Source organism: Ranitomeya variabilis, chromosome 7, assembly GCF_051348905.1.
Source record: "Ranitomeya variabilis isolate aRanVar5 chromosome 7, aRanVar5.hap1, whole genome shotgun sequence".
NCBI lineage: Eukaryota > Metazoa > Chordata > Amphibia > Anura > Dendrobatidae > Ranitomeya > Ranitomeya variabilis.
Window position 1 is genome coordinate 24,890,255 of NC_135238.1, and position 22,424 is coordinate 24,912,678.

The 22,424-nt window shown below is 46.0% G+C and overlaps 2 protein-coding genes across 4 annotated transcripts; both read right to left on the reverse strand.

Moving 5' to 3' along the window:
* Positions 1-4,688: 4,688 nt before the first annotated feature.
* DECR2 (2,4-dienoyl-CoA reductase 2) lies at positions 4,689-11,183 on the reverse strand. 3 transcript variants are annotated; one of them, XM_077274575.1, is made up of 10 exons: positions 11,066-11,183; positions 10,101-10,221; positions 6,752-6,820; positions 6,615-6,666; positions 6,329-6,464; positions 6,125-6,249; positions 5,694-5,787; positions 5,488-5,592; positions 5,201-5,389; positions 4,689-5,019 (listed from the first exon to the last, which is right to left on the reverse strand). In XM_077274575.1, exons 2-10 carry the CDS (start codon positions 10,196-10,198, stop codon positions 4,985-4,987), a joined length of 903 nt encoding a protein of 300 aa, XP_077130690.1. In that variant the 5' UTR covers positions 10,199-10,221; positions 11,066-11,183; the 3' UTR covers positions 4,689-4,984. The 3 variants fall into 3 exon arrangements, with proteins under 3 accessions (XP_077130690.1, XP_077130692.1, XP_077130691.1); XM_077274577.1 differs by having other exon boundaries at positions 5,175-5,389; XM_077274576.1 differs by having other exon boundaries at positions 11,062-11,087.
* A 5,346-nt stretch (positions 11,184-16,529) lies between these two features.
* Positions 16,530-20,947, reverse strand: NME4 (NME/NM23 nucleoside diphosphate kinase 4). Its single transcript, XM_077274578.1, has 5 exons — positions 20,724-20,947; positions 18,995-19,125; positions 18,237-18,339; positions 17,567-17,678; positions 16,530-16,840 (listed from the first exon to the last, which is right to left on the reverse strand). Exons 1-5 carry the CDS (start codon positions 20,803-20,805, stop codon positions 16,720-16,722), a joined length of 549 nt encoding a protein of 182 aa, XP_077130693.1. The 5' UTR covers positions 20,806-20,947; the 3' UTR covers positions 16,530-16,719.
* Between the last annotated feature and the right edge of the window lie 1,477 nt (positions 20,948-22,424).

Here is a 22,424-nt window from a genome sequence, read left to right on the forward strand (position 1 = left end):
GTGTATGTTCAAAGGTTTTTGGGTTTTTTTTGCACGGATTATCATGATCTTTATTCTGTATTGAGTATTTTTCTGCTTCTTATCATTCTGCAGTCAAATTTGGAGCTTTTTTTTCAGGCAAACACTGCAAAATAACATTCCTTTTATCTGTACGCTGAAAAAAATGTGAGAAAAAAAAAAGTTTTAGATTTTTTTTTCCCACTGAAAAATAGAAATCATATTTTTATATGGGTTTTGGGAAGGAATCCACATCAAATAAATCTCTCTTTCAACATTCTCTAATACACAGGAGATATTCTGTTGAGAAAATCAGACCAGGTCTGATTTATTGTCAATAATTACGCAGCAAATTCAAGAAACCAAATTCAAGGATAAAATAACAAAAAAATCTATAGTGAATCAAAAGGATTTTTTACTGGAACCTGAGAAGTCAAAAATGTTTGAAGTGTACAGGTTTTGATCTTAAACTTTATAAATGAGGCTCATTATCGGGATCGTATTGGCGCGCAGACTCTCTGCAGCACATCTCGTACTTGCTGGCGGCCAGGGTCCATCACTTGCAGATGCGTCTCCTCCAGAATGAAGAGGTCAGAACACAATGTCACTCCTACATGTCCCTTCCCGTAAGAGCCTGTACACATACGGCCATTGTTCGATGCTCCACGGCAGTGAATAGAGCTCAGGTGCGACTGACGGAGAACAGTGGATCACATATAATTAGATCTGGACAGACCGCAGGGAGCCCCCACACTTAGGGTACCGTCACACAGTACCATTTACATCGCTACGACGGCACAATCCGTGACGTCGCAGCGATCGTATGATTATCGCTCCAGCGTCGTAGACTGCGGTCACACGTTGCAATCACGGCGCTGGAGCGATGCCGAAGTCCCCGGGTAACCAGGGTAAACATCGGGTAACTAAGCGCAGGGCTGCGCTTAGTAACCCGATGTTTACCCTGGTTACCAGCGTAAACGTAAAAAAAAACAAACCGTACATACTCACTATCTGATGCCCTTCAGGTCCCTTGCCGTCTGCTTTCCTCTCTGACTGTCTGCCGGCCGGAAAGTGAGAGCAGATCACAGCGGTGACGTCGCCGCTGTGATCTGCTCTCACTGTACGGCCGGATTCAGTCAGAGCAGGAAGCGGACGGCAAGGGACCTGACGGGCATCAGATGGTGAGTATGTACGGTTTGTTTTTTTACGTTTACGCTGGTAACCACGGTAAACATCGGGTTACTAAGCGCGGCCCTGCGCTTAGTTACCCGATGTTTACCCTGGTTACCAGCAAACACATCGCTGGATCGCTGTCACACACAACGATCCAGCGATGTCAGCGGGAGATCCAGCGACGAAAGAAAGTTTGAAACGATCTGCTACGACGTACGATTCTCAGCAGGGTGCCTGATCGCAGTAGCATGTCAGACACTGCGAGATCGTAACGATATCGCTACAACGTCACGAATCGTGCCGTTGTAGCGATAAAAATGCCACTGTGTGACAGTACCCTTATGTAGGAGGAAATCGCAAAATTAAAGAGACCCCGTCACTTTAAATTGCACTGTGGCAAGAATACGGCGCCTCGTGGAGGCAGCGAGTAACAGGACGTGGCTCCGCAGTAGGGATTTCAGGTGTCGCTCTACACGGTCTGACACGTGGACCCTTACTGAGGTCTTCCTTTCTATACACAAGGCCCTTTTATTCCCTGTTATCAGCCAATTCAGGTTGGGCAAAGACTAGCAATGCTTTTCAACAGGATGATTTAAAGGGGAAAGTTTAGTAGAAAACAGCAATTCTGACATTTACAAACACAGTTATTATATTATTATATATATATATAATCTTAATCAGCATAAATATATGTAGATATACACATTTTTTGTGTTTTTCATCAGTCCCCCTCGTGTTGGCATTCACCAAATGGAATATATTTTATTGGTTTGGACAGTTTTGCACACTGCGGTACCGAATATTTTCTCTTTTTTTAGATTTTAATAAAGTTCAGGGGAAAGTAACGAGATTTGATCCTATATATAATAGTTTAATATTTTTTTAATTCTTTTTTTGCCTTTTTTTATTATTATGCTTAGAGGACTTGAACCTACGATCCCTTGTACAATCCTGTAACATTGCTGTAAATTGTATGATTACTGTTCTACAAAGCCCAGCGACGGGTGTACAAACATATCAGATGCGAGGGCGGGCAGAAGGGTAGCTGACAGCACCATGAACGCCAAATTTTGGGTGCTGCACCTGTGCTGTATGGAGCAGACTCAATTTTGTACAAGCAGATCTCACAAGGACAAGTGGGCCCCCATGGGCGCTCTGCACAAGCAGGTCTCACAAGGACAAGTGGGCCTCCATGGGCGCTCTGTACAAGATCTCACAGGGACAAGTGGGCCCCCATGGGTGCTCTGTACAAGCAAATCTCACAGGGACAAGTGGGCCCCCATGGGTGCTCTGTACAAGCAAACCTCACAGGGACAAGTGGGCCCCCATGGGTGCTCTGTACAAACAAATCTCACAGGGACAAGTGGGCCCCCATGGGCGCTCTGTACAAGCAAATCTCACAGGGACAAGTGGGCCCCCATGGGCGCTCTGTACAAGGAGGTCTCACAGGGACAAGTGGGCCCTCACTGGCGCTCTGTACAAGGAGAACTCACAGGGACAAGTGGGCCCCCATGGGCGCTCTGTACAAGGAGAACTCACAGGGACAAGTGGGCCCCCATGGGTGCTCTGTATAAGGAGATCTCACAGGGACAAGTGGGCCTCCATGGGCGCTCTGTACAAGCAGATCTCACAGGGACAAGTAGGCCCCCATGGGTGCTCTGTACAAGCAGATCTCACAGGGAAAAGTGGGCCCCCATGGGTGCTCTGTACAAGCAGATCTCACAGGGACAAGTGGGCCTCCATGGGTGCTGGCCATAGATGCAGCTCTACCGAGAATCTCTGTGTTGCCCCAGCGGTCCGATTTTGCAGCTGTATTTCCAGCCTATGACTAAGGCTACTTTCACACTAGCGTCGTACTCGGCCCGTCGCAGTGCGTCGGGCTAACGTACCGACGCTAGCAGTGAATGCGCCGCACAACGGGGGCAGCGGATTCTGTTTTTACATGCATCTGCTGCCCCATTGTGAGGTGCGGGGAGGTGGGGGCGGAGTTCCGGCCGCTCATGCGCGGTCGGAAATGGCGGTCCGTCGGCTGCAAAAAACGTTACATTTTTTTTGCAGCCGACGGTCCGCCACAACATGGCGCAACCGTCGCACGACGGTTGCGACGTGTGGCAAAGCGTCGCAATGCGACGCTAATGCAAATCAATGGTGAAAAAACGCATCCTGCAAGCACTTTTCCAGGATGCGTTTTTTTAACCAAACGACGCATAGCGACGTGCAGTGCACGACGCTAGTGTGAAAGAGGCCTAAGGCATCAGGTATCTTCATTGTCTGTGTTGGGATCCGCTGTACAAATAGAGGTAATGTCTTGTCATTAGTGCGGACACACCCGCTGATAATTAGAAGCGCTATATCTTCAGTAATGGCGGGTAGAGGGTTTGTGCCGCGCTCCTCCGTACAGAACACGTGTTCCGAGCTGAAGGAGGATGGCAGGTTATTCGGCTGATATCAGTAGACATATTGGTGGCCACAACCTTCCCATACCTGCACAGACACCTCTGGCTGCAGCGTATCACTTGAGAACAAAGGATTGGACATATTGAAATCAAACATGTCCCATCCTTCTTCATCTACGGTCTTGGTAGAGTGCTCCAGCCTCATACACATTATAACACATAAGTCTGCAGGTCCGTTCAACTTTTATCTACCGTAATTAGGAACTGGCAGCTAAAGGCGGTCATAGACTTTAGACTTAAAATCGTCCAAACTGTCAAATTTGTCCGGATCGGACCACCATCTTCTATGCAAGAGATGTCTGCTGGTATTAAATTAGCTTAAATAAAAAAAAAAAAGAAAAAAAAAAAAGATCGGACATGCTGAATTCTAACATGCTCAATACTTTGTTCTCAATAAGTAAAACGCTCCCTATTGATGAAAGATGCGCAGCCTGTGAAACTGAGCGTGCATGTGTATGAAGGGTCGGGAGGAATACATCCATTTGGCAGCCGCTAATGACAATGTATGGCCGACCTCACACTACAAGAGCCTGAATTTCAGGGTTTCCACTAGCGGGAGGAAATTGTCAGACACCTAGTGGTGCAACTATGTATTGCACCCGCTGCAGATAAGGAGCGCGGTGACCCCTTCAGTCTCCGCTATCTTAGCAGCAGTGAACTCTGAGCTTACATGTTACAACAGCCGATAATATAAGCGCTCCTGACACTCGCCTCCCGATAGGCTCTCAGTATGGAGCGCACGTCTTCGGTAGGGCTTATCTTTAGCACTATGTCCACCACTTAAAGGGACACTCCAGGCTGAGCAGATACACTGCAAAATGCCTAATCAGGGGCACGTGGGGGGCAGTGAAAGGTACTGGACTGCTCTCCTTGGCATCCTTTGACCCCGTGCACTGCAACCTTAACAGTATAGGATTTGGGTGTATGCGTACCCCTGATCTGGGATGCCTGACCGTGACCACCCTATTAAAGTGCACCTTCCCGGCATAAAACCAGTAAACACCCCAGCGCTTGATCGGGGCACCCCTGGCGTGTGTCCCACCGTCCGACCAGTCACTCATGTAAGCACCAATCAATATCATTTTAATAGTAAATTTTCCATAATCTGTACAAGTCATACATAGCTCAACCCTCCCCTAAAGCTGAAACCCGGCACTGTAGGAGAATGCCCCCTGAGGTGGCTAATGGGGGCTTTTACTACACCATCCTGTGTCTGCACATACAGCTGCGGACCAGTACTGACCAATACTGACCCCCGAGTCCCTCTGGTCGTAGGTGGAGGGGGTGAGAAGGGAATGTTCAGGGGGCAATTAGTGTTGATCAGGTCCCGCGTGCTCGATCAGCAGCCGCAGTCCGTTTCATTTGCTTTTCTTCATCTGAGACGACCAAAGATCTGTGAAAGGTAAAAAAAAGATCAGGAAACGTGCCCCCCGATAAACGGGCAATAAAGGGTAATCCCTGCTCTACATCAGGGGTGAAAGGATGTAATATTAGCTATGGGGGGCTCCTGGTATCTTCCCTTTATTGCATTTCCAAGAATACCATCACCTATAGATGAGGAGAAGGAGGGGTACCCAGCACTGATGCCATGTGATTGGGGGAGGTCATCCAGGAGCCGCCGTCCATCACCAGGGTGGTGCCAGTCACGTAGGATGCCAGAGGGCTAACCAAGAAGAGGGCCCCGTGTGCCACCTCAGTCTTATTCCCGAGCCGCTGTAGGGGGATGGTATCCCACACTCCCACGGCCTCCGCAAAGGATCCACCTGGAATACAAAGCACAAGGTGAAGGTTTAGGGACCAGGATTGCCCCCTAAAGCGAGTCTGGGAAGGTGGTGGGCAATGGATTTACATAGTCACATACCCAGTCTACGCATTCCTTCGGTGCCACCGATGGGCCCGGGAGCGATGCCGTTCACCCGCACTTTACTTGGACCCCACTCCACTGCCAGGTGCTTGGTCATGGCATCTGTAGGGAGAGCGGCAGGTAAGGGGCAGCTCTAGAGCGGTAACCTCTCGTAAAAAAAACAACAAAAAAAGCCAAATCCTGCCGCCCTATAGGGCACCGACCTATAGCCGCCTTGGCACAGCCCGCATGCACTTGCAGGACGTTTCCCTTGTAACTCAGCGTCGCCGTGATGTTTAAGATGACTCCGCCGTGATCCTGGAAAAAAAATTAAAAACATTTTACATATCGTCCTAATGAGATAGATAATAAGCGAATGCGATTGTTCCCTGTTATCTGCCGCTTCTCATTTGAGCTGACAAAGCTTATGACTATGAGATCACGGCGACCCCTTGTGGTGATCATGTGTAAATACACTCACTGCTTTGGTGCCTTCTTTTTTCCTCGTTTTTTATTTTTGCCTCATTGCTTTTTTTTTTTTTTTTTTTTTAAGTCTTTCACGCTGCTGTTTTTTTGTTTTAATGTTCGCTAATTATTGATGGTGTTTGTGGATTACGGATGTTTTTGCCTGTGCTCTCATATAACCTCTACCTACGCGGAAATAGCGCTCAAACAGGATCTTGCTGGCGTTGAACGTGCCCATCGTGTCTATGTCAAGGACGTTCTTAAAGGCGTTAAAGGACAAGCTGCTCGCAGGGCAGAGGAAATTCCCAGCAGCATCTGCAAAGAAAAGACCGCAAAAGTCAGAGGAGAGCAAAAGTCAATATGGCCGCCCCGACCACTAACAGAGGCTGCCTACTGTTCACCAGGATATCAATTCTGGAGAAGGTCCTCAGAGCTTCCTCCACCGCATCAGTCAGAGTCTGGGGTTGTCTCACATCCGCGGTCAATGGCAGGCAGTGCCGGCCTGTCGCCCCTCGTAACTTCTCTGCCGCCTGGGAGTGAGATGATGAGAATATATATTTACATCAATGTGTACAGTATGGCGGTATTTTTTTTTTTTTTTTTTTTGGGGGGGGGGGGGGGGGGGGAGAAGGGCACATCGATCACATTTGGTAGACACATAGGCAAATATATGGAGTTACCTCAGTCACCCGCTGTAGGTTCCTGCTGACAATGATGGTGTCACAGCCGTGCCTGCGGAGAAGACAGGGTCAGGAATGTCACATAGGGACGGTCAGAGTATGGCAGGATGGACAGACGAGATGACACAATGTCATACCTCATAAATATCTCAGCAATGCGGAATCCAATCCCTGAGCCGCCTCCGGTGATGAAGGCCACCCTGCCCCTGTAATCAGCACAGACACCCCGTTATCAATGCAAAAGACGGCATACAATAGATGAATTAAACCTCCATAATATTCACTAATCCGAACATGGATACAGTTACCACCCTGCGCCTACACTGCCCCACAGACATCATAGCTGCCATACTCTGCATGTCTTGACACTTTTCTATCATAGCTGCGATGCTCTGCGCGTCCTGACCCCTCTATCATAGCTGCCATACTCTGCATGTCTTGACACTTTTCTATCATAGCTGCGATGCTCTGCGCGTCCTGACACCTTTCTATCATAGCTGCGATGCTCTGCGTGTCCTGACACCTTTCTATCATAGCTGCGATGCTCTGCGTGTCCTGACACCTTTCTATCATAGCTGCGATGCTCTGCGTGTCCTGACACCTTTCTATCATAGCTGCGATGCTCTGCGTGTCCTGACACCTTTCTATCATAGCTGCGATGCTCTGCGTGTCCTGACACCTTTCAATCATAGCTGCGATGCTCTGCGTGTCCTGACACCTTTCTATCATAGCTGCGATGCTCTGCGTGTCCTGACACCTTTCTATCATAGCTGCGATGCTCTGCGTGTCCTGACACCTTTCTATCATAGCTGCGATGCTCTGCGTGTCCTGACACCTTTCTATCATAGCTGCGATGCTCTGCGTGTCCTGACACCTTTCTATCATAGCTGCGATGCTCTGCGTGTCCTGACACCTTTCAATCATAGCTGCGATGCTCTGCGTGTCCTGACACCTTTCTATCATAGCTGCGATGCTCTGCGTGTCCTGACACCTTTCTATCATACCTGCGATGCTCTGCGTGTCCTGACACCTTTCTATCATAGCTGCGATGCTCTGCGTGTCCTGACACCTTTCTATCATAGCTGCGATGCTCTGCGTGTCCTGACACCTTTCTATCATATCTGCGATGCTCTGCGTGTCCTGACACCTTTCTATCATAGCTGCGATGCTCTGCGTGTCCTGACACCTTTCTATCATAGCTGCGATGCTCTGCGTGTCCTGACACCTTTCTATCATAGCTGCGATGCTCTGCGTGTCCTGACACCTTTCTATCATAGCTGCGATGCTCTGCGTGTCCTGACACCTTTCTATCATAGCTGCGATGCTCTGCGTGTCCTGACACCTTTCTATCATATCTGCGATGCTCTGCGCGTCCTGACACCTTTCTATCATAGCTGCGATGCTCTGCGCGTCCTGACACCTTTCTATCATAGCTGCAATGCTCTGCGCGTCCTGACACCTTTCTATCATAGCTGCGATGCTCTGCGCGTCCTGACACCTTTCTATCATAACTGCAATGCTCTGCGCGTCCTGACACCTTTCCATCAGAGCTGAGATACTCTGTGTCCTGACACCTTTCTATCATAGCTGTGATGCTCTGCGTGTCTTGACACCTTTCTATAATATCTGCGATGCTCTGCGTGTCCTGACACCTTTCTATCATAGCTGCGATGCTCTGCGTGTCCTGACACCTTTCTATCATAGCTGCGATGCTCTGCGTGTCCTGACACCTTTCTATCATATCTGCGATGCTCTGCGCGTCCTGACACCTTTCTATCATAGCTGCGATGCTCTGCGCGTCCTGACACCTTTCTATCATAGCTGCAATGCTCTGCGCGTCCTGACACCTTTCTATCATAACTGCAATGCTCTGCGCGTCCTGACACCTTTCCATCAGAGCTGAGATACTCTGTGTCCTGACACCTTTCTATCATAGCTGTGATGCTCTGCGTGTCTTGACACCTTTCTATAATAGCCAGGAACTTCTTCAACAATTTGTACTACGGTTGCTCTTTTGTGGGATCAGACAAGTTGGTGGCTTTCAATCCCCACACATTGAGCCCTGGGCATCCATCACTATTGTCTGTTCACCACCTGTTCCTTGAATTACTTTTGGAACCAATTAATCAGTGTATAACAGAACACACGCTGGATACCGGGATCACCCCAAAAGATCTACACTACCGGAAATACCCCCACAAGACCTGCCGTATACCGGGAACACCCCACAAGACCTGCCGTATACCGGGAACACCCCACAAGACCTGCCGTATACCGGGAACACCCCACAAGACCTGCCGTATACCGGGAACACCCCACAAGACCTGCCGTATACCGGGAACACCCCACAAGACCTGCCGTATACCAGGAACACCCCACAGGACCTGCCGTATACCGGGAACACCCCACAAGACCTGCTGTATACCGGGAACACCCCACAAGACCTGCCGTATACCAGGAACACCCCACAAGACCTGCCGTATGCTGGGAACACCCCACAAGACCTGCCGTATACGGGGAACACCCCACAAGATCTGCCATATACCGGGAACACCCCACAAGACCTGCCGTATACCGGGAATACCCCACAAGACCTGCCGTATACCGGGAACACCCCACAAGACCTGCCGTATACCGGGAACACCCCACAGGACCTGCTGTATACAGGGAACACCCCACAAGATCTGCCATATACCGGGAACACCCCACAAGACCTGCCGTATACCGGGAATACCCCACAAGACCTGCCGTATACCGGGAACACCCCACAAGACCTGCCGTATACCGGGAACACCCCACAGGACCTGCCGTATACAGGGAACACCCCACAAGACCTGCTGTATACCGGGAACACCCCACAGGACCTGCCGTATACAGGGAACACCCCACAAGACCTGCTGTATACAGGGAACACTCCACAAGACCTGCCGTATACCGGTAGATGTTTGGGACAAGCGGTGGACACCGCGTCTGCACCCGGAGACAACACAGCCTTAAAGCTGGAATCAGGAGCTTACTGGATATTAAGTTGTACCAATAGGGCTCTATTGGCAAAAGATACTCACTCCCTACTCATCTCACAAATAGTAACTGAGGAAGGTCCACAGGACCGAAATGTTTTATTGTTAATACTACACAATAAACCTTACAGCATCCATACTTAAGTTGAGTGCCGGGTTTTGTTACATTTACTATAAGGTGTGGGAGCCTACCCGTGCACCTACTCCAGCAGTGCTCACGTCTAGTTCACCGTATACCGGGAACACTCCACAAGACCTGCTGTTTTGGAGATGTCCCAGTCAGGCATCACAATTTGCCGTTTGTCTTAGTCGCTGAGATCTTTACACTTTTGCATCTTTTCTGCTTTCACCACATCAGCACCCGGCGGAGCCACCAAGGAAGTGATGCGATTACCACGGTGTGACATGTGCCCGCACCCATCAGATTATACACACAGATACATATACACAAGCACACGGTCCTCACTGCAGCAGGGTCGGGCTGTACAGGTAGCTGTAAGACGGGAGGCAGTCATCACTCGCCACGTCCTCCGGAGGGTGGTCTGCAGGTGGCAGCGCGGACATTGCTGGTTCCGAGGGGTTGATTTCTGAGGATGATAAATCTGTGGAGATTAGTGCTGGACCCATCACACTGCCGGACCCCCAATGTCTGGGATAACAGCGTTCCTTATGAAGTTCTGCCTGCTCCATACCACACCGCCTCCAGCTCCCCCAATCTACCTAGCTTTTCACATTAACCCCTTAGGAGGTTGGAAATGAAGTAAAAGCCCCCCGTGCTTGTACACCTATGAAGCTCAGGTCGTGGCCGGGGAAACAGGAACAGAAAGAGATCAGAAAGTCGTAAAGACCCAAAATAATATCAATAAAACCTACAGATCGCACCCTAAGTAACCTGCAAGACCAGAAACGACTCTACAGACCGAAAAATAAAGAAAATGTTATCGTTCTTGGAAGATGAGAAGGAAAATGTGAAGAGGGGCCCGGTGGGCCACAAACTCCAGGAGTCGGCCCTGGCCAGGGTGACGGCTGAGGGGGTGAAGCCCACGACCAGCCAATATGTGCTCACTAACGCCCCCTCACTGCTGCAAAGTGATGAAAAATCTCCCTACAGACACATCTTAAAGGGGCAGTCCATCAATAACGATCTATATGTAGGAAGATGGCAATGGCCACTGATCGCCATCACACTGCACTGACACAGCAGAGACTGCAGATCTCCAGCCGAAGGGTCCTGATCCGGCCATAAAGACCTGGGTTATGTAACCGTGATTTCCCCTGTAAGTATCTGCGCCCCTGCTCTGGTAATGCAACATCCGCCCTGTGCAGTCAGCCCCAGGCATCAGATCAGCCCCAGGCATCAGATCAGCCCCAGGCATCAGATCAGCAGATGCGCAGCTCGTGCTCCCCGGAGCCCCCCGAACACGTACTCACACTTCACCAAGAGCTGGACGGACTTTGTATTGACCGCTAAGGATCTAGGGAAATGTAGTTTCCGAGTCTAGTACCTTCTGCGTCTGCGCAGATTAGTGACGCTTGTATTACGCATGCGCATACTCTTCTCGCTGCTTAGACGTAAATTGAGTGTATGGTTGCCTAGGAGACCAAGCTCAAGGCGACTATAACATAGGCCTCAGATGTATAGGACGTGTGCTCCAATGTATTGCATGAGAGAAAATGAGAAACTAGTGCAGCGATAATATATATGTGTATATATATATATATATATATATATATATATATATATACATAGTGCAATAAGAAATAATATAAATTGTGCTATTATATATACACACACACACACACACACACACACACACACACACACACACACACACACACACACACACACACACACACACACACACACACACACACACACACGTTGGACTAAATAATGGAAACACCTAACGTTTTGGCATCATAATCTTCGAACATGTTATAAACATGCAAACATAGACATAAGTTAATGTTTCGTAGTTGATTATTTGTGTTATGTGATGTGTATGTAAATTAACTGTTGTTTTGCATAATTGTAAGAACAATGATGAGAACCTGATACCAATGGCAGACGTCTCGAATTTTCAAAGAGGCCAAATTGTTGGTGCTCGTATGGCAGGCGCTAGTGTAACAGAAAGTGCCCGAACGCTTGGCGTGTCAAGAGGTAGTGTCTCCAAAGTAATGACTGCGTTTCAAAGAGAAGGAAAAACGTCCGCAGCAAAGCACAGGTCCGGCCGAAAGTTGAAGTTGACTGAGAGAGACCGTCGGACTCTAAGGCCGGGATCACACACAGCGATATACGGCCGAGTCTCGCTGGTTAAAACCAAGCTCTGGCACCGGCACTCCGGAGCGTAGCGTGCAGCCGCACAGCAATACATGGAGCTGCACGCTCCGCTCCGGAGTGCCAGGGCCAGAGCTGGGTCTTCACCTGCGAGACTCGGCCGTATCTCGCTGTAGTGTGACTCCGGCCTAAAGCGAATTGTGAGAGAGGATCGCAAGACCACGGCTCCGAAAATCACTGCTGAGCTCAATGAACACCTACAGAACCCAGTTTCCACGAAAACTGTTCATCGGGAGCTGCACAAATCTGGATTCCACGGAAGAGCTGCAATTAGAAGACCGCTGCTCTCAATGACAAATGTTTCCAAGCGTTTAGAGTGGTGTAGAAAACTCCAGAATTGGTCCCTCGAACAGTGGAAACATGTGATATTCTCAGACGAATCATAGTTTACCCTATTTCCGACTTCCGGCCGACTGTACGTTTGGAGACAGCCGAAAGAAGCATTCCATCCAGACTGCCTTCTCCCAACCGTAAAACATGGCGGAGGTTCTGTGATGATCTGGGGGGCTATGTCGTGGAGATCCCCTGGGCCAATGATGTCCCTTCATGGAAGAATTAACAGCCGAGATTATTTAGGCATTTTGGGCGACCAAGTGCATCCAATGGTTCAAGCACTGTTCCCGGAGGGGAACGCCATCTTTCAGGGTTATAATGCACCAATTCATACAGCTAGAATCGTTAAAGCATGGCACGAGGAACACTCTAATGAAGGTTAGCATCTCATCTGGCCCCCACAGTCCCCAGACCTCAACATTATTGAGCATTTATGGTCGATTTTAGAGATTCAATTTAGACGTCGATTTCCGCCGCCATCATCGCTCAAAGAACTGGAGGGTGTGTTAACTGCAGAATGGGCTAAAATTCCTTTGGGAACAATTCACACCTTGTATGAATCCATACCTCGGAGAATTGAGGCTGTAATCGCCGCAAAAGGTGGACCTACACCAGATTAAACTAACTTTTGTTGATGTCTCCAGGTGTTTCCATTATTTTGTCCAACCCCTGTATATACATAGTGCAATAATAAATAATATAAATTGTGCAATTATATATATATATATATATATATATATATATATATATATATATATATATATATAGTGCAATAATAAAAAGAAATAACTAGTGCAATAATAAATAAACAAATACATAGTGCAATAATAAAATAAATTGCTCAATAATATACATTTTAAATATATATATAATTATTATTCATCTATATAGCACCATTAATTCCATGGTGCTGTACATGAGAAAGGGTATATATATATACCATATATATATATATATATATATATATATATATATATATATATATATAGTGCAATAATAAATATAAATAATAAACTGGTGCAATAATATATATATACACATGTATTTATAATGGAAATTTCTCCACTAATTTTTCAACTTTACTTTCTTAATTTTTTTTATTTAAAGATGGAAGGATGCGGCGGTATCACAGCATAAGCACAGACCTTAACGTCAGGGTCGCCCCCTGTGGTGTTAGTGACCCCTATATATAATATAGAACGCCCAGATGACGGATCTAGGTTCATTTTAGCAGCTGCAGTGCATGAGTGTAATGCAATTATTATTATTATTTATTATTATTATAGCGCCATTTATTCCATGGCGCTTCACATGTGATAAGAGGTGTCTGTCTGACAAAAAAAATCACAACATATACGATTCACATCCATAAATCAGATCGTACTCGGCCATGCAAGTCAGTGGGTCCATCAACAACATCAAACTGCACTCGGGCGACATCTGAGTGCAATCCAAGTTCAGCTCACTGACAGAATCGAGAAAATGTACAAACTTTTTATTTCCATCTTCTCTACACTGGAAAGAATCTGATCACACAATGATCAGAGTGTTATTATCATTATTGGACGAAATAGCCTGTCTGTCATAGAGCAAAATTAAAATCCATCTCCGGAGAGGGGACATATCCCCCCTCACATTGAACATATGGTATTAATTATAGCTGGTGAAGAGAGAAACTAATTATAACTAGAAAAGTGAGAAAGAACTAACACTTCAACCTCCATTGAAGTAGGGACCTCCTGCAGAACTTGTAATTACAGCACAGAAATAATTTGTTATAACGACAGCAAAATTGGGAATTGTTTAATTAGAGGTGGGGAAATATGCTTCCCAGGCATAAGCGTCATCTGATCAAAGCAAGGATCGTAGACCTTTTGGAGCAGGTGGTCGGTGATGAATAGTGGGGTTTTGCATCAATCCTATATTTATGTGATACATATTTTCAACATTGTAGTAAAGGGATGAACCAAACGCATTCACTCAGATCATCATAAGACCGGCAGAACCCCTCCAACTTAAGATCGGTCCAATATCATGTTTCATTTCTACAGACAAGTAAAATCATGATAAGAAACATGATGACAATATCTACCGCCTGGGACTTTCAAGTGTTTATTTCTGTTAATGTTGATGATTACGGCTTATATCACATGAATTGTAATCAGAGGTGTATATACCATACGCTCACTGTGAGTTCCCCAATAACCGGCCTCGTAAGGAAGCAGCCACAGCCTCGTCCATCACTCGTCGGCATAACTGTCCTAACGATTGGAGGCAGCGAAGTTGCGCTGCACTGACAAACTGGTGACAGCGGTGGGATCTGTGTCACCATCCCCCAGCTGAATCCTGTGACACGGTGTACAGAGGCTGACCGCACTCTCCAGGATTGTAAATACGATCGTGTTGTGCACCCAGAATATCAGTGTCCTCGGCAGCACATATTGTGTTTACAGAAGACGATGTGCTGCAGAGAACAATTTTTTTTTAGGCAAGCTTAAAATTAACTTCACCCAATGAACGAGTGTTTTGCTAATGTTCCTAGGAATGCTCCTTCCTGATTATAATCCAATATACGTATATGCACTCTATGTGTAGGAGTGCATTTAGGCCAGGTCCAAACGTCCGACATGGTCAGGAGACCTGTGGTCGTTCTGGACATCATGGTCCACACTCAGACAGAGAATGTCAGATTTGTGATACCGACCTTTGATTAGGCGTCACAATAGGTGGTAGTGTTGCAATAGAAAAAAAAAAAAGTACCACTATTGTAATAACAAAATGCAGCACTGCTGAAAAAAAAAAAAAAAAAAATTACGGCGCAAGGTCCAAAACCGATTAAGCCAAGTTCAACAGTGCCGCAATTTCCGCTTTTTTATTCCAACATAAAAGCTTTACAAAAAAAAAAAGGGGGCTGGAATTACTCAGGTGAGCCCCAAATGCAGATGTGACCAGAGCCTGACTATAGACTAGTGTTTTGTGACAATAAACCGCATAGTGAATGGGTCGCGTTGCGATCTGCAAGGTGCCGCAACGAGCAAGTTACAGAAAAAATCCAACTGATTTCTAAGTTTTTGCAACTTTTGTGTCTCGGTTGCAGTACTATGTTTATGAAGGAAACAGGGTGACAACTCTGAAACTAGATAAAGTCATAGAAGCAGATGCGCAAGACTCCAAAATGGTGTTTTTTTTATATTTTTGGAGCAAGATGCTGACAAAGTAGGAGCAGAAGTCACTCAGGAAGCAGCTTGTGCTGTACATATAGTTAGAGTATATATATAGCCTGGGACTCGTGAGCAGCAGCGCTACATAACAGGGAGGCCAACGTCATTGTGTAACTATAGCCTAGGAGTATCAGGGGCATAACATGGTGGGCTCCATGCCAAAAGGTGTATGGACCCTCCAGAGACTAAGCTGTTGCACACGAAAAAATAATAATATATATATATATATATATATATATATATATATATATATATATATATATATATATATATATATATATATATATAAAAAAAAAAAAAAAGAGAGAGTCGCCGAAAATTCAGTACATCGATAAAATTTGGGCAGAGTGGACGTTGTATTCAATTTTTTCTTTAGGCCACCTTATTGTTACTCGCCTTAACCCAAATCCATTTCATGTGTTGTGTCCTGTATCCACCATCACAGAATTATCTGAGCATGCAGTTCATAAATTTGGTGCATTTTAATTAATAAATGTACCCTAAAATTTATTACAGAACTTCATCTCAAAAAGGTGACGGGAAGTGACAGGCGCTGGGGCCGTCAGTCTTCTGCCTTTCTCCAGGTTACGGACTTCTAACAAGGTATGATAGAAGAATCGAAGAGGATGAGGACAGGAGACACATCCTTCATCCATCTGCCACCCCCATGACATGATTGCGGGGCGCTGATGGTATTAGAACTAATGCAGTATATAGAGAAAATTCCCTAGGGGACTAATATAAATGTGAAAAATGGCAGTTTTGTAAAAGGGATAATATTTTTTGGACTTTAGTGTACAGCCCCTCTGGTAACATTATGGCATCTCGAATCTGAGGTTCAGTTTCAGAAGAGTTAACAGCACACAGGCACCTCGCAGGCAGAGGACGGGAACAAGATCGCAGATCACAACATTCCCATGGGACGGAAAGCAATGGAAAAAAAGCTTCGCCCTCCGGAAAGGTCTCTGGAGCGGACGGTGTAAACAGGACGCTGGCACACGGCTCGTTTTATATAAAGGCAGTTTATTGAACAGTAACATTAGTGGCTGGTGAAGGCGGTCAGTGCCCCGTGGACCCAACACCCACGGGCTGAACTATGCCCGCCTTTTACTTGTCATCACCCTCCAGAAGTTTTTTGGGCCCCTCAGCAAGGCGTGAGGGTCTGTGCAGGTCTGAGGGGCCACAGAGCAGCACTAAACTTGATACAAGTCACTATGATCATTAGTTTCCCAAGTGATCAATTCTGCAGTATGGAACCACAATCCGATCTCCTTCTCCGCCACCTCCACCGAGTCACTGGCATGGATGATGTTCCTGCAGACAAGTAGAAAAGAAGAAGTTTACAACTTATCGTTTCGCCCCAGACTCCTAAAATAGTTTCAGAAATAAGGTAGATTAGTCTCTCGGAAGCTGCGACATGGGCCGCACGAGTGCCAAGGGGCACCGACACACAGGGGCGCATGTATAGTGGGTGCAGGGGAGTCCTGGAGCCTTGAAGGGCTCAAAAGGTCCCTTTGGCCCATATGAGAAGACCATTAATATTAAAGACCTATGATAACGGGGGGCCTTGGAGATTTTGCATTTACGGTGGCTCAGTTGTCGGACACAATTGTCATCTGTATCTGTCCATTTGAGGTGGGCACCATGACGTGGTCAACCGCATTTTGGTGCCTGCCTCAAATAGGAGGATACGGCCAAAAATTACATCCGACAACAGCACACCGTGACGATGAATGGCCCCGTCAGGATTCGCCCAAACCCCATTTTTCAGAGCCTCAGTTGTAAGCAACTATGGAGCCACCGACATGAGGATCAAACATAATGTGACCCGGCCTAAGCCAAAGTTAGTTACAGGTCTAGGGCAGCAAATAGAATATTTGCCCTTGGTGAAGCAAAGCCTAGCCAACGACTGTGGTCGGCCATGTGGATCGTCAGCTCTGCCAAGTACAGCAGTTTTCTTCTCGGGCCTACCTGAAGACATTTTTTTTTTTTTTTTTTTTTTAGAATTTTTAGACTTAATATAATTGAAAAAATATTTACCTGCTGATATGAACGCTAAAGTCTCCTCGCACAGTACCAGGCTTGGCCTGAGAAGAGTCAGTCTCCCCAACCATCAATCGGGAAGATCTAACCACGTTGTGCCCCTCCCAAACCTGGAGTAATATATTAAAAAAATGTATATATAAGAATTTTTCAGCAGTCTCCTTATCATCAGAGGCTGGATCATAATGACACGCAACAGCTATACACAACAGATAAACTCAGGATCCACCAATCACAAGAGGAGATGACACAGCTCCCCCTTCCCTTCACAATGACCTTTGCACACGCACATTAGAAGCATCAGTACAAAAGCTAGTCTGATCATTGCTGCTAATGTACATCTCGATTTTCTAATACTAGTTAAAAAAAAAAAAACTGCAAGAATTTTATATTTTTAATATAAATGGAGGAAAAAAAAGTCATAGGAAGTTATATATATATATATATATATATATATATATATATATATATATATATATATATATATATATATATATATATATATATATATATATATATATAGTTCTGAAATATTCTTGTACTTTATGTACAAATTAAAGCCACAGGGAAAATATAAAAATAGTGATGTATTACTAAAATGATGGTAATAGCAGCAAAAATTGAACATCAAATAAACACAAAAGCGAGATATTTTGGACCATACTCCCCATTGCTACCACAGGTCCGGACGCCATGTACCGTATGAGCGCAGGGTAGAAGGGCTTCTTCTGTAGGTCATGGTAATGTTTGCTCAGGACGGCCTCGGAAGCCTAAGGAGGGGAAAACATCATTAATTACAGATATTACATTTACACCCCAATAATATTTTATAGGGTACACTACGACTCATGGCTTTCACTTTCCAAAGACAGGAAACTTCTTTACAAACTTTTTTTTCTTGCATTGTTCTGACCTTCAGTCCTAAATCCTTTTATATCCGCCATTCTGCTATAATTAAAGAACAATTGATGAATCACAATTTAAAGGATCTGAGTTGTCTGGACAGGAAGCGTTACACCCCAGGGCAGGGCAGTACGTGACCCCTGCAAACACCATGGGCTAATATAGCAGTATATACTGTGTCAGCTGTGGTTTTACATAGGACTGCAAAGTAAATTGTTCCAGAAATATTTTTTTTTTTAAGAATAAATAAATTTAGGCATAAGACGCAACTTCTCCAGAGATCGGTCGACCATACAACACTGTATATAGGGGCCTCTCAGAACATGTCGGGGTGATAAAGATCAGGTATATATATATATATATATATATATATATATATATATATATATATATATATATATATATATATATATATATATATATATTTTTTTTTTTTTTACACTGCCTGATCCTTTTGTTCTCCAGCGCCACTATAGATAAAGAAGCGTTACACCGTTCCCGTCGGGATTCAGAGAGGGGTACCTGCAGCATTTTTATTCCCACCAACTTAAAGCCACGTTGCTCAAATCGTCTGATGACCTCCCCGACCATTCTCCGCTGCACCCCGTCCGGCTTCACGGCGATCAGCGTCCTTTCACAGATCTCAGGAGCCGCTAGACACAAAGAGTTAACAATCATGGGAGATACAGAAAAAAGGATTAACTGCTCTGTATGTACAGAATATGTATAGGGCTCAAAAGAAGAAGAGGCACGACAGAGGCCGGCACGGTGAGCGAAACTTGAGACCATGCTTTGGAGCGGCTGGGGGTAGTAGTCCCCCCCACCGCCCCTTCTCTTCTCCACAAAAAGATCAGCGAGAAGGGTGTGCGCTCACTTCTGTATGGGGGAAGGAGAAAGTGCAGAGAGAAGAGAGGACAGAGGAAACTGCAGACCCCAGCCGTGTCCATGACTGTGCCAGATGTGAGGGGTCTTGTACAGGAGAAGACCCTGCCCCATGTCAACATGGCCGAGATTGACCCCACTGTTTTGGCTGTACAACTACTAGGAATCTGTACTTTTTTTTTAGAGGGGGCTGGAAAAGTGGGAGACCACCCACACATAAGGCATAATAGGAGCCATGTTGGCTGTGACTCTTTCTTGGAAACGTATGGAGCTACATGGAGATTTTGGCCCCTGCCTCATACCATGACGGGGAAGGTCACACTGTGACCCCCAAATATCGTAATCAGTTGGATTTTTTGAGGCACTTTGCAATGTGACCCCAATCACTTGCACTAGTGGCCAAAGTCGCTGTGTAGCCCCCCATCTTTGTACTGTAGAAAACTTTAGATCCTGAAATACGAGAAATTCAGGAAGCTGAGATTTATGGAGCTGTTTGATCCAATCCTGCAGGACAGGAAAAGCTGCACTGTAACAAAACTGCAGATGTGGAAAGACTTGATGGGTAGGAATAGTCAGCAGCCTCTCTGGGTCAGCAAGAACCTTTCTACTCACTGACAGGGTGGGGGATCCTGGGCAGATGCCTGGTCTGTCGCCGCTAACGCCGGCCCTGCTGACAGCAAGCAGAGATCTTGCAAAATATATAGATATAGATATATTTGATAAATAATTCCCAGGCTCTGAACGGTTAATATTTTCAGCCGGGGCACAGCAGGCTTCATGCTACAAGCAATTAGTGGTTCATTCATAATTGGATTGAGAGTCTCTGCCCAATCAGCTGCTACTAATCACCAGTAATTAACAAGGAGCCTGGGGGCGCCGCTAATGAATGGCCTGCAGTGTGTGTAATATACCTATGATGGACGAGCATGCATGTACCGGCGAGTGTCCATGGCAGATAACATCGCCTCTAGAAGCCACTATAGTGGGAGTAGGCACAGCAGCCTGGGACTTGTAGTTCCACAGCAGCAATAAATACATATGTGCAGATCTCGCCCATATTCTGTGCATGGCCCCAGATCTATACAATGGTCTGCAGAGAAAGATCTCACGTGCCAGTAAATCGTGCAACTTCTCCCCACAGAAGTCAATGGAACCATCATACAACTGTGATGGTCACAACCCAATGTGTACAATCACAAGAATAGGGAATATAATCTATGGCAGAAGTGGCCATCAGAGGAAGTGCTGTGCACTGCACCATTGCACACAATGCACACACTATACATTAAAGGGGAGGGGGCAGAAAAGTTTTAGAAAGTTTGGAAAAGTTTGCAGGAAGTTTCCCCACCAGGCACAGCTGGTCACTCACCGGAGCTGTAGCCCAAACATGGCGGCCTGGCCGGGTACACGGCTCTCCCTCCGCTCAGCAGCCCCCGGAGGATGCAGATCATTGTGGCCGGGACACGGACTCCTCACCCCGCCGGCTAAGGCTTTCTCAGCCGGTGGGCGGGGCTGACAAGAGACTGAACACGCCCAGAACACGGTGCTTAGATCTAGTAACCACGCCCACAAACCGGCACAGCACTAATTACACGCCCACCAGACTGGGTTAACCACGCCCCTTAAGGGGCCCCGCACAGGGGAAACTGATGAATGAAGCTTTGTAGACTGGAGGGGGAAGTGACACGTGACATCCATTTTGGGTAAAAGCTGCTGCCTCTGATTTGTTTTGGTGACTGATACTGTAACAGAGGTTAGAGGGGGGTTTCTGGGGTGCTGTGGTAGAGCCCCAAATTTGGGGAATGTTTTACACCATAGAAGTCAATGGAACCTGCATTCGATCTTGTGATTTCCATGTTCTACATCCAATCCCACTGTCACCATTGCACAAAACCCTCGTGCTCGCGATATGGGTGTCATAAAAATTATTTTTAATTTACGTTCTGACGAAAACCAGAATAAGTGCATGTGCATATGATCTGCTGGATTGTTCAAGATTCAAGAGGAAAGCGCCAGTGGTTTTCTTTTTTTTTTTTTTAATGGGGGGGGGGGGGGGGTTGCAGTTTTTCTTCCATTGTTTTCGGAGTTTTTATTTTTTATTTATTTTTTCCAGGATTTTTGTGGCTTCTTTTTTACTGTTATTTTACAGATACATTTTAAACTGCCAGGTTTTTTTTTTTTTTTTAATATTAAAAAAACCCATCAAGTTCACCTTTTTTTTTTTTTTTGCCTCTGAGAATTTTTCACAGGCCGGTTTATATCCATTTTTCACCATCTTTTCACTGCGTCATTTTTTTCGGATGCATAAAAAAATAATTGTAATCAATGAAGAGGACTCAGACTCATTGTTGGCATCGCACTGCTATTTTTTGTCATGGACCCATTCACTTTAATGGGAGAGTTTGACACACAAATCGGTTCAAAACCAGATAGGTCTTCATTATTTTTTTTTATTTTTATTTTTTTAGAACAATCCACAAAAAAACAAAAAACAGCCATGTGAGCGGCCCCATAGACTATACAGGACTATCCCACTGGATCCATGGCAGTTACGAGGTTCTGCATTGACTTCGATAGGAACAGATGGCAAAGAAAAATCCTTAACATTTCCTCAACAGAGGCCGTAGAGACGGGACGGCAATGGGAGAAAGCAGAGCGGCAGAACAGTCGATTGGAAAGCTCAGTTAAGTGATGTAGCAGAGTCCAGTGATGTAGCAGAGTTTAGTAGGTCAGAAGACAGATTGCAGAGTACAGAGATGTACAGAGCTGAGTATGTCAGCAGGCACACTACCGCAATATAGCAATGTCCAGCATCAAGCAGAGCTGTGTATGCTGGGAGACACACAATGTAGATGAAGCAGAACCCAGCGATGTAGCAGAAGTGCAGAACTAATGAGGTATGACAGGAAGCACTTAAATAGTGACTATGTACAAGAGCCCAGCAACATAGGTAATGGCCGGAAGAACACGGCAGCAATGTAGCAGAACCCAACGCTGTACCAGAGATTGTTGTGTCAGGAGGCACGGAGTGATAAAGTAGCAGAGCCCAGCGATGGCACAAAACTAGTAT

What these genes read in the sequence shown, in the direction of transcription:
- NME4 (XM_077274578.1), bottom strand. Translation starts at nt 20,805, where the DNA reads ATGATCTGCATCCTCCGGGGGCTGCTGAGCGGAGGGAGAGCCGTGTAC. An exon ending in ATGTTTGGGCTACAGCTCCG is followed by an intron (nt 19,126 to 20,723) that starts GTGAGTGACCAG and finishes CTTTGTGTCTAG; the next exon opens with CGGCTCCTGAGATCTGTGAA. An exon ending in CGGACCTGTGGTAGCAATGG is followed by an intron (nt 17,679 to 18,236) that starts GGAGTATGGTCC and finishes TATTACTCCAGG; the next exon opens with TTTGGGAGGGGCACAACGTG.
- DECR2 (XM_077274575.1), bottom strand. Translation starts at nt 10,198, where the DNA reads ATGTCCGCGCTGCCACCTGCAGACCACCCTCCGGAGGACGTGGCGAGT. An exon ending in TACAGCCCGACCCTGCTGCA is followed by an intron (nt 6,821 to 10,100) that starts GTGAGGACCGTG and finishes TGCTGATTACAG; the next exon opens with GGGCAGGGTGGCCTTCATCA. An exon ending in ATTGCTGAGATATTTATGAG is followed by an intron (nt 6,667 to 6,751) that starts GTATGACATTGT and finishes TCTTCTCCGCAG; the next exon opens with GCACGGCTGTGACACCATCA.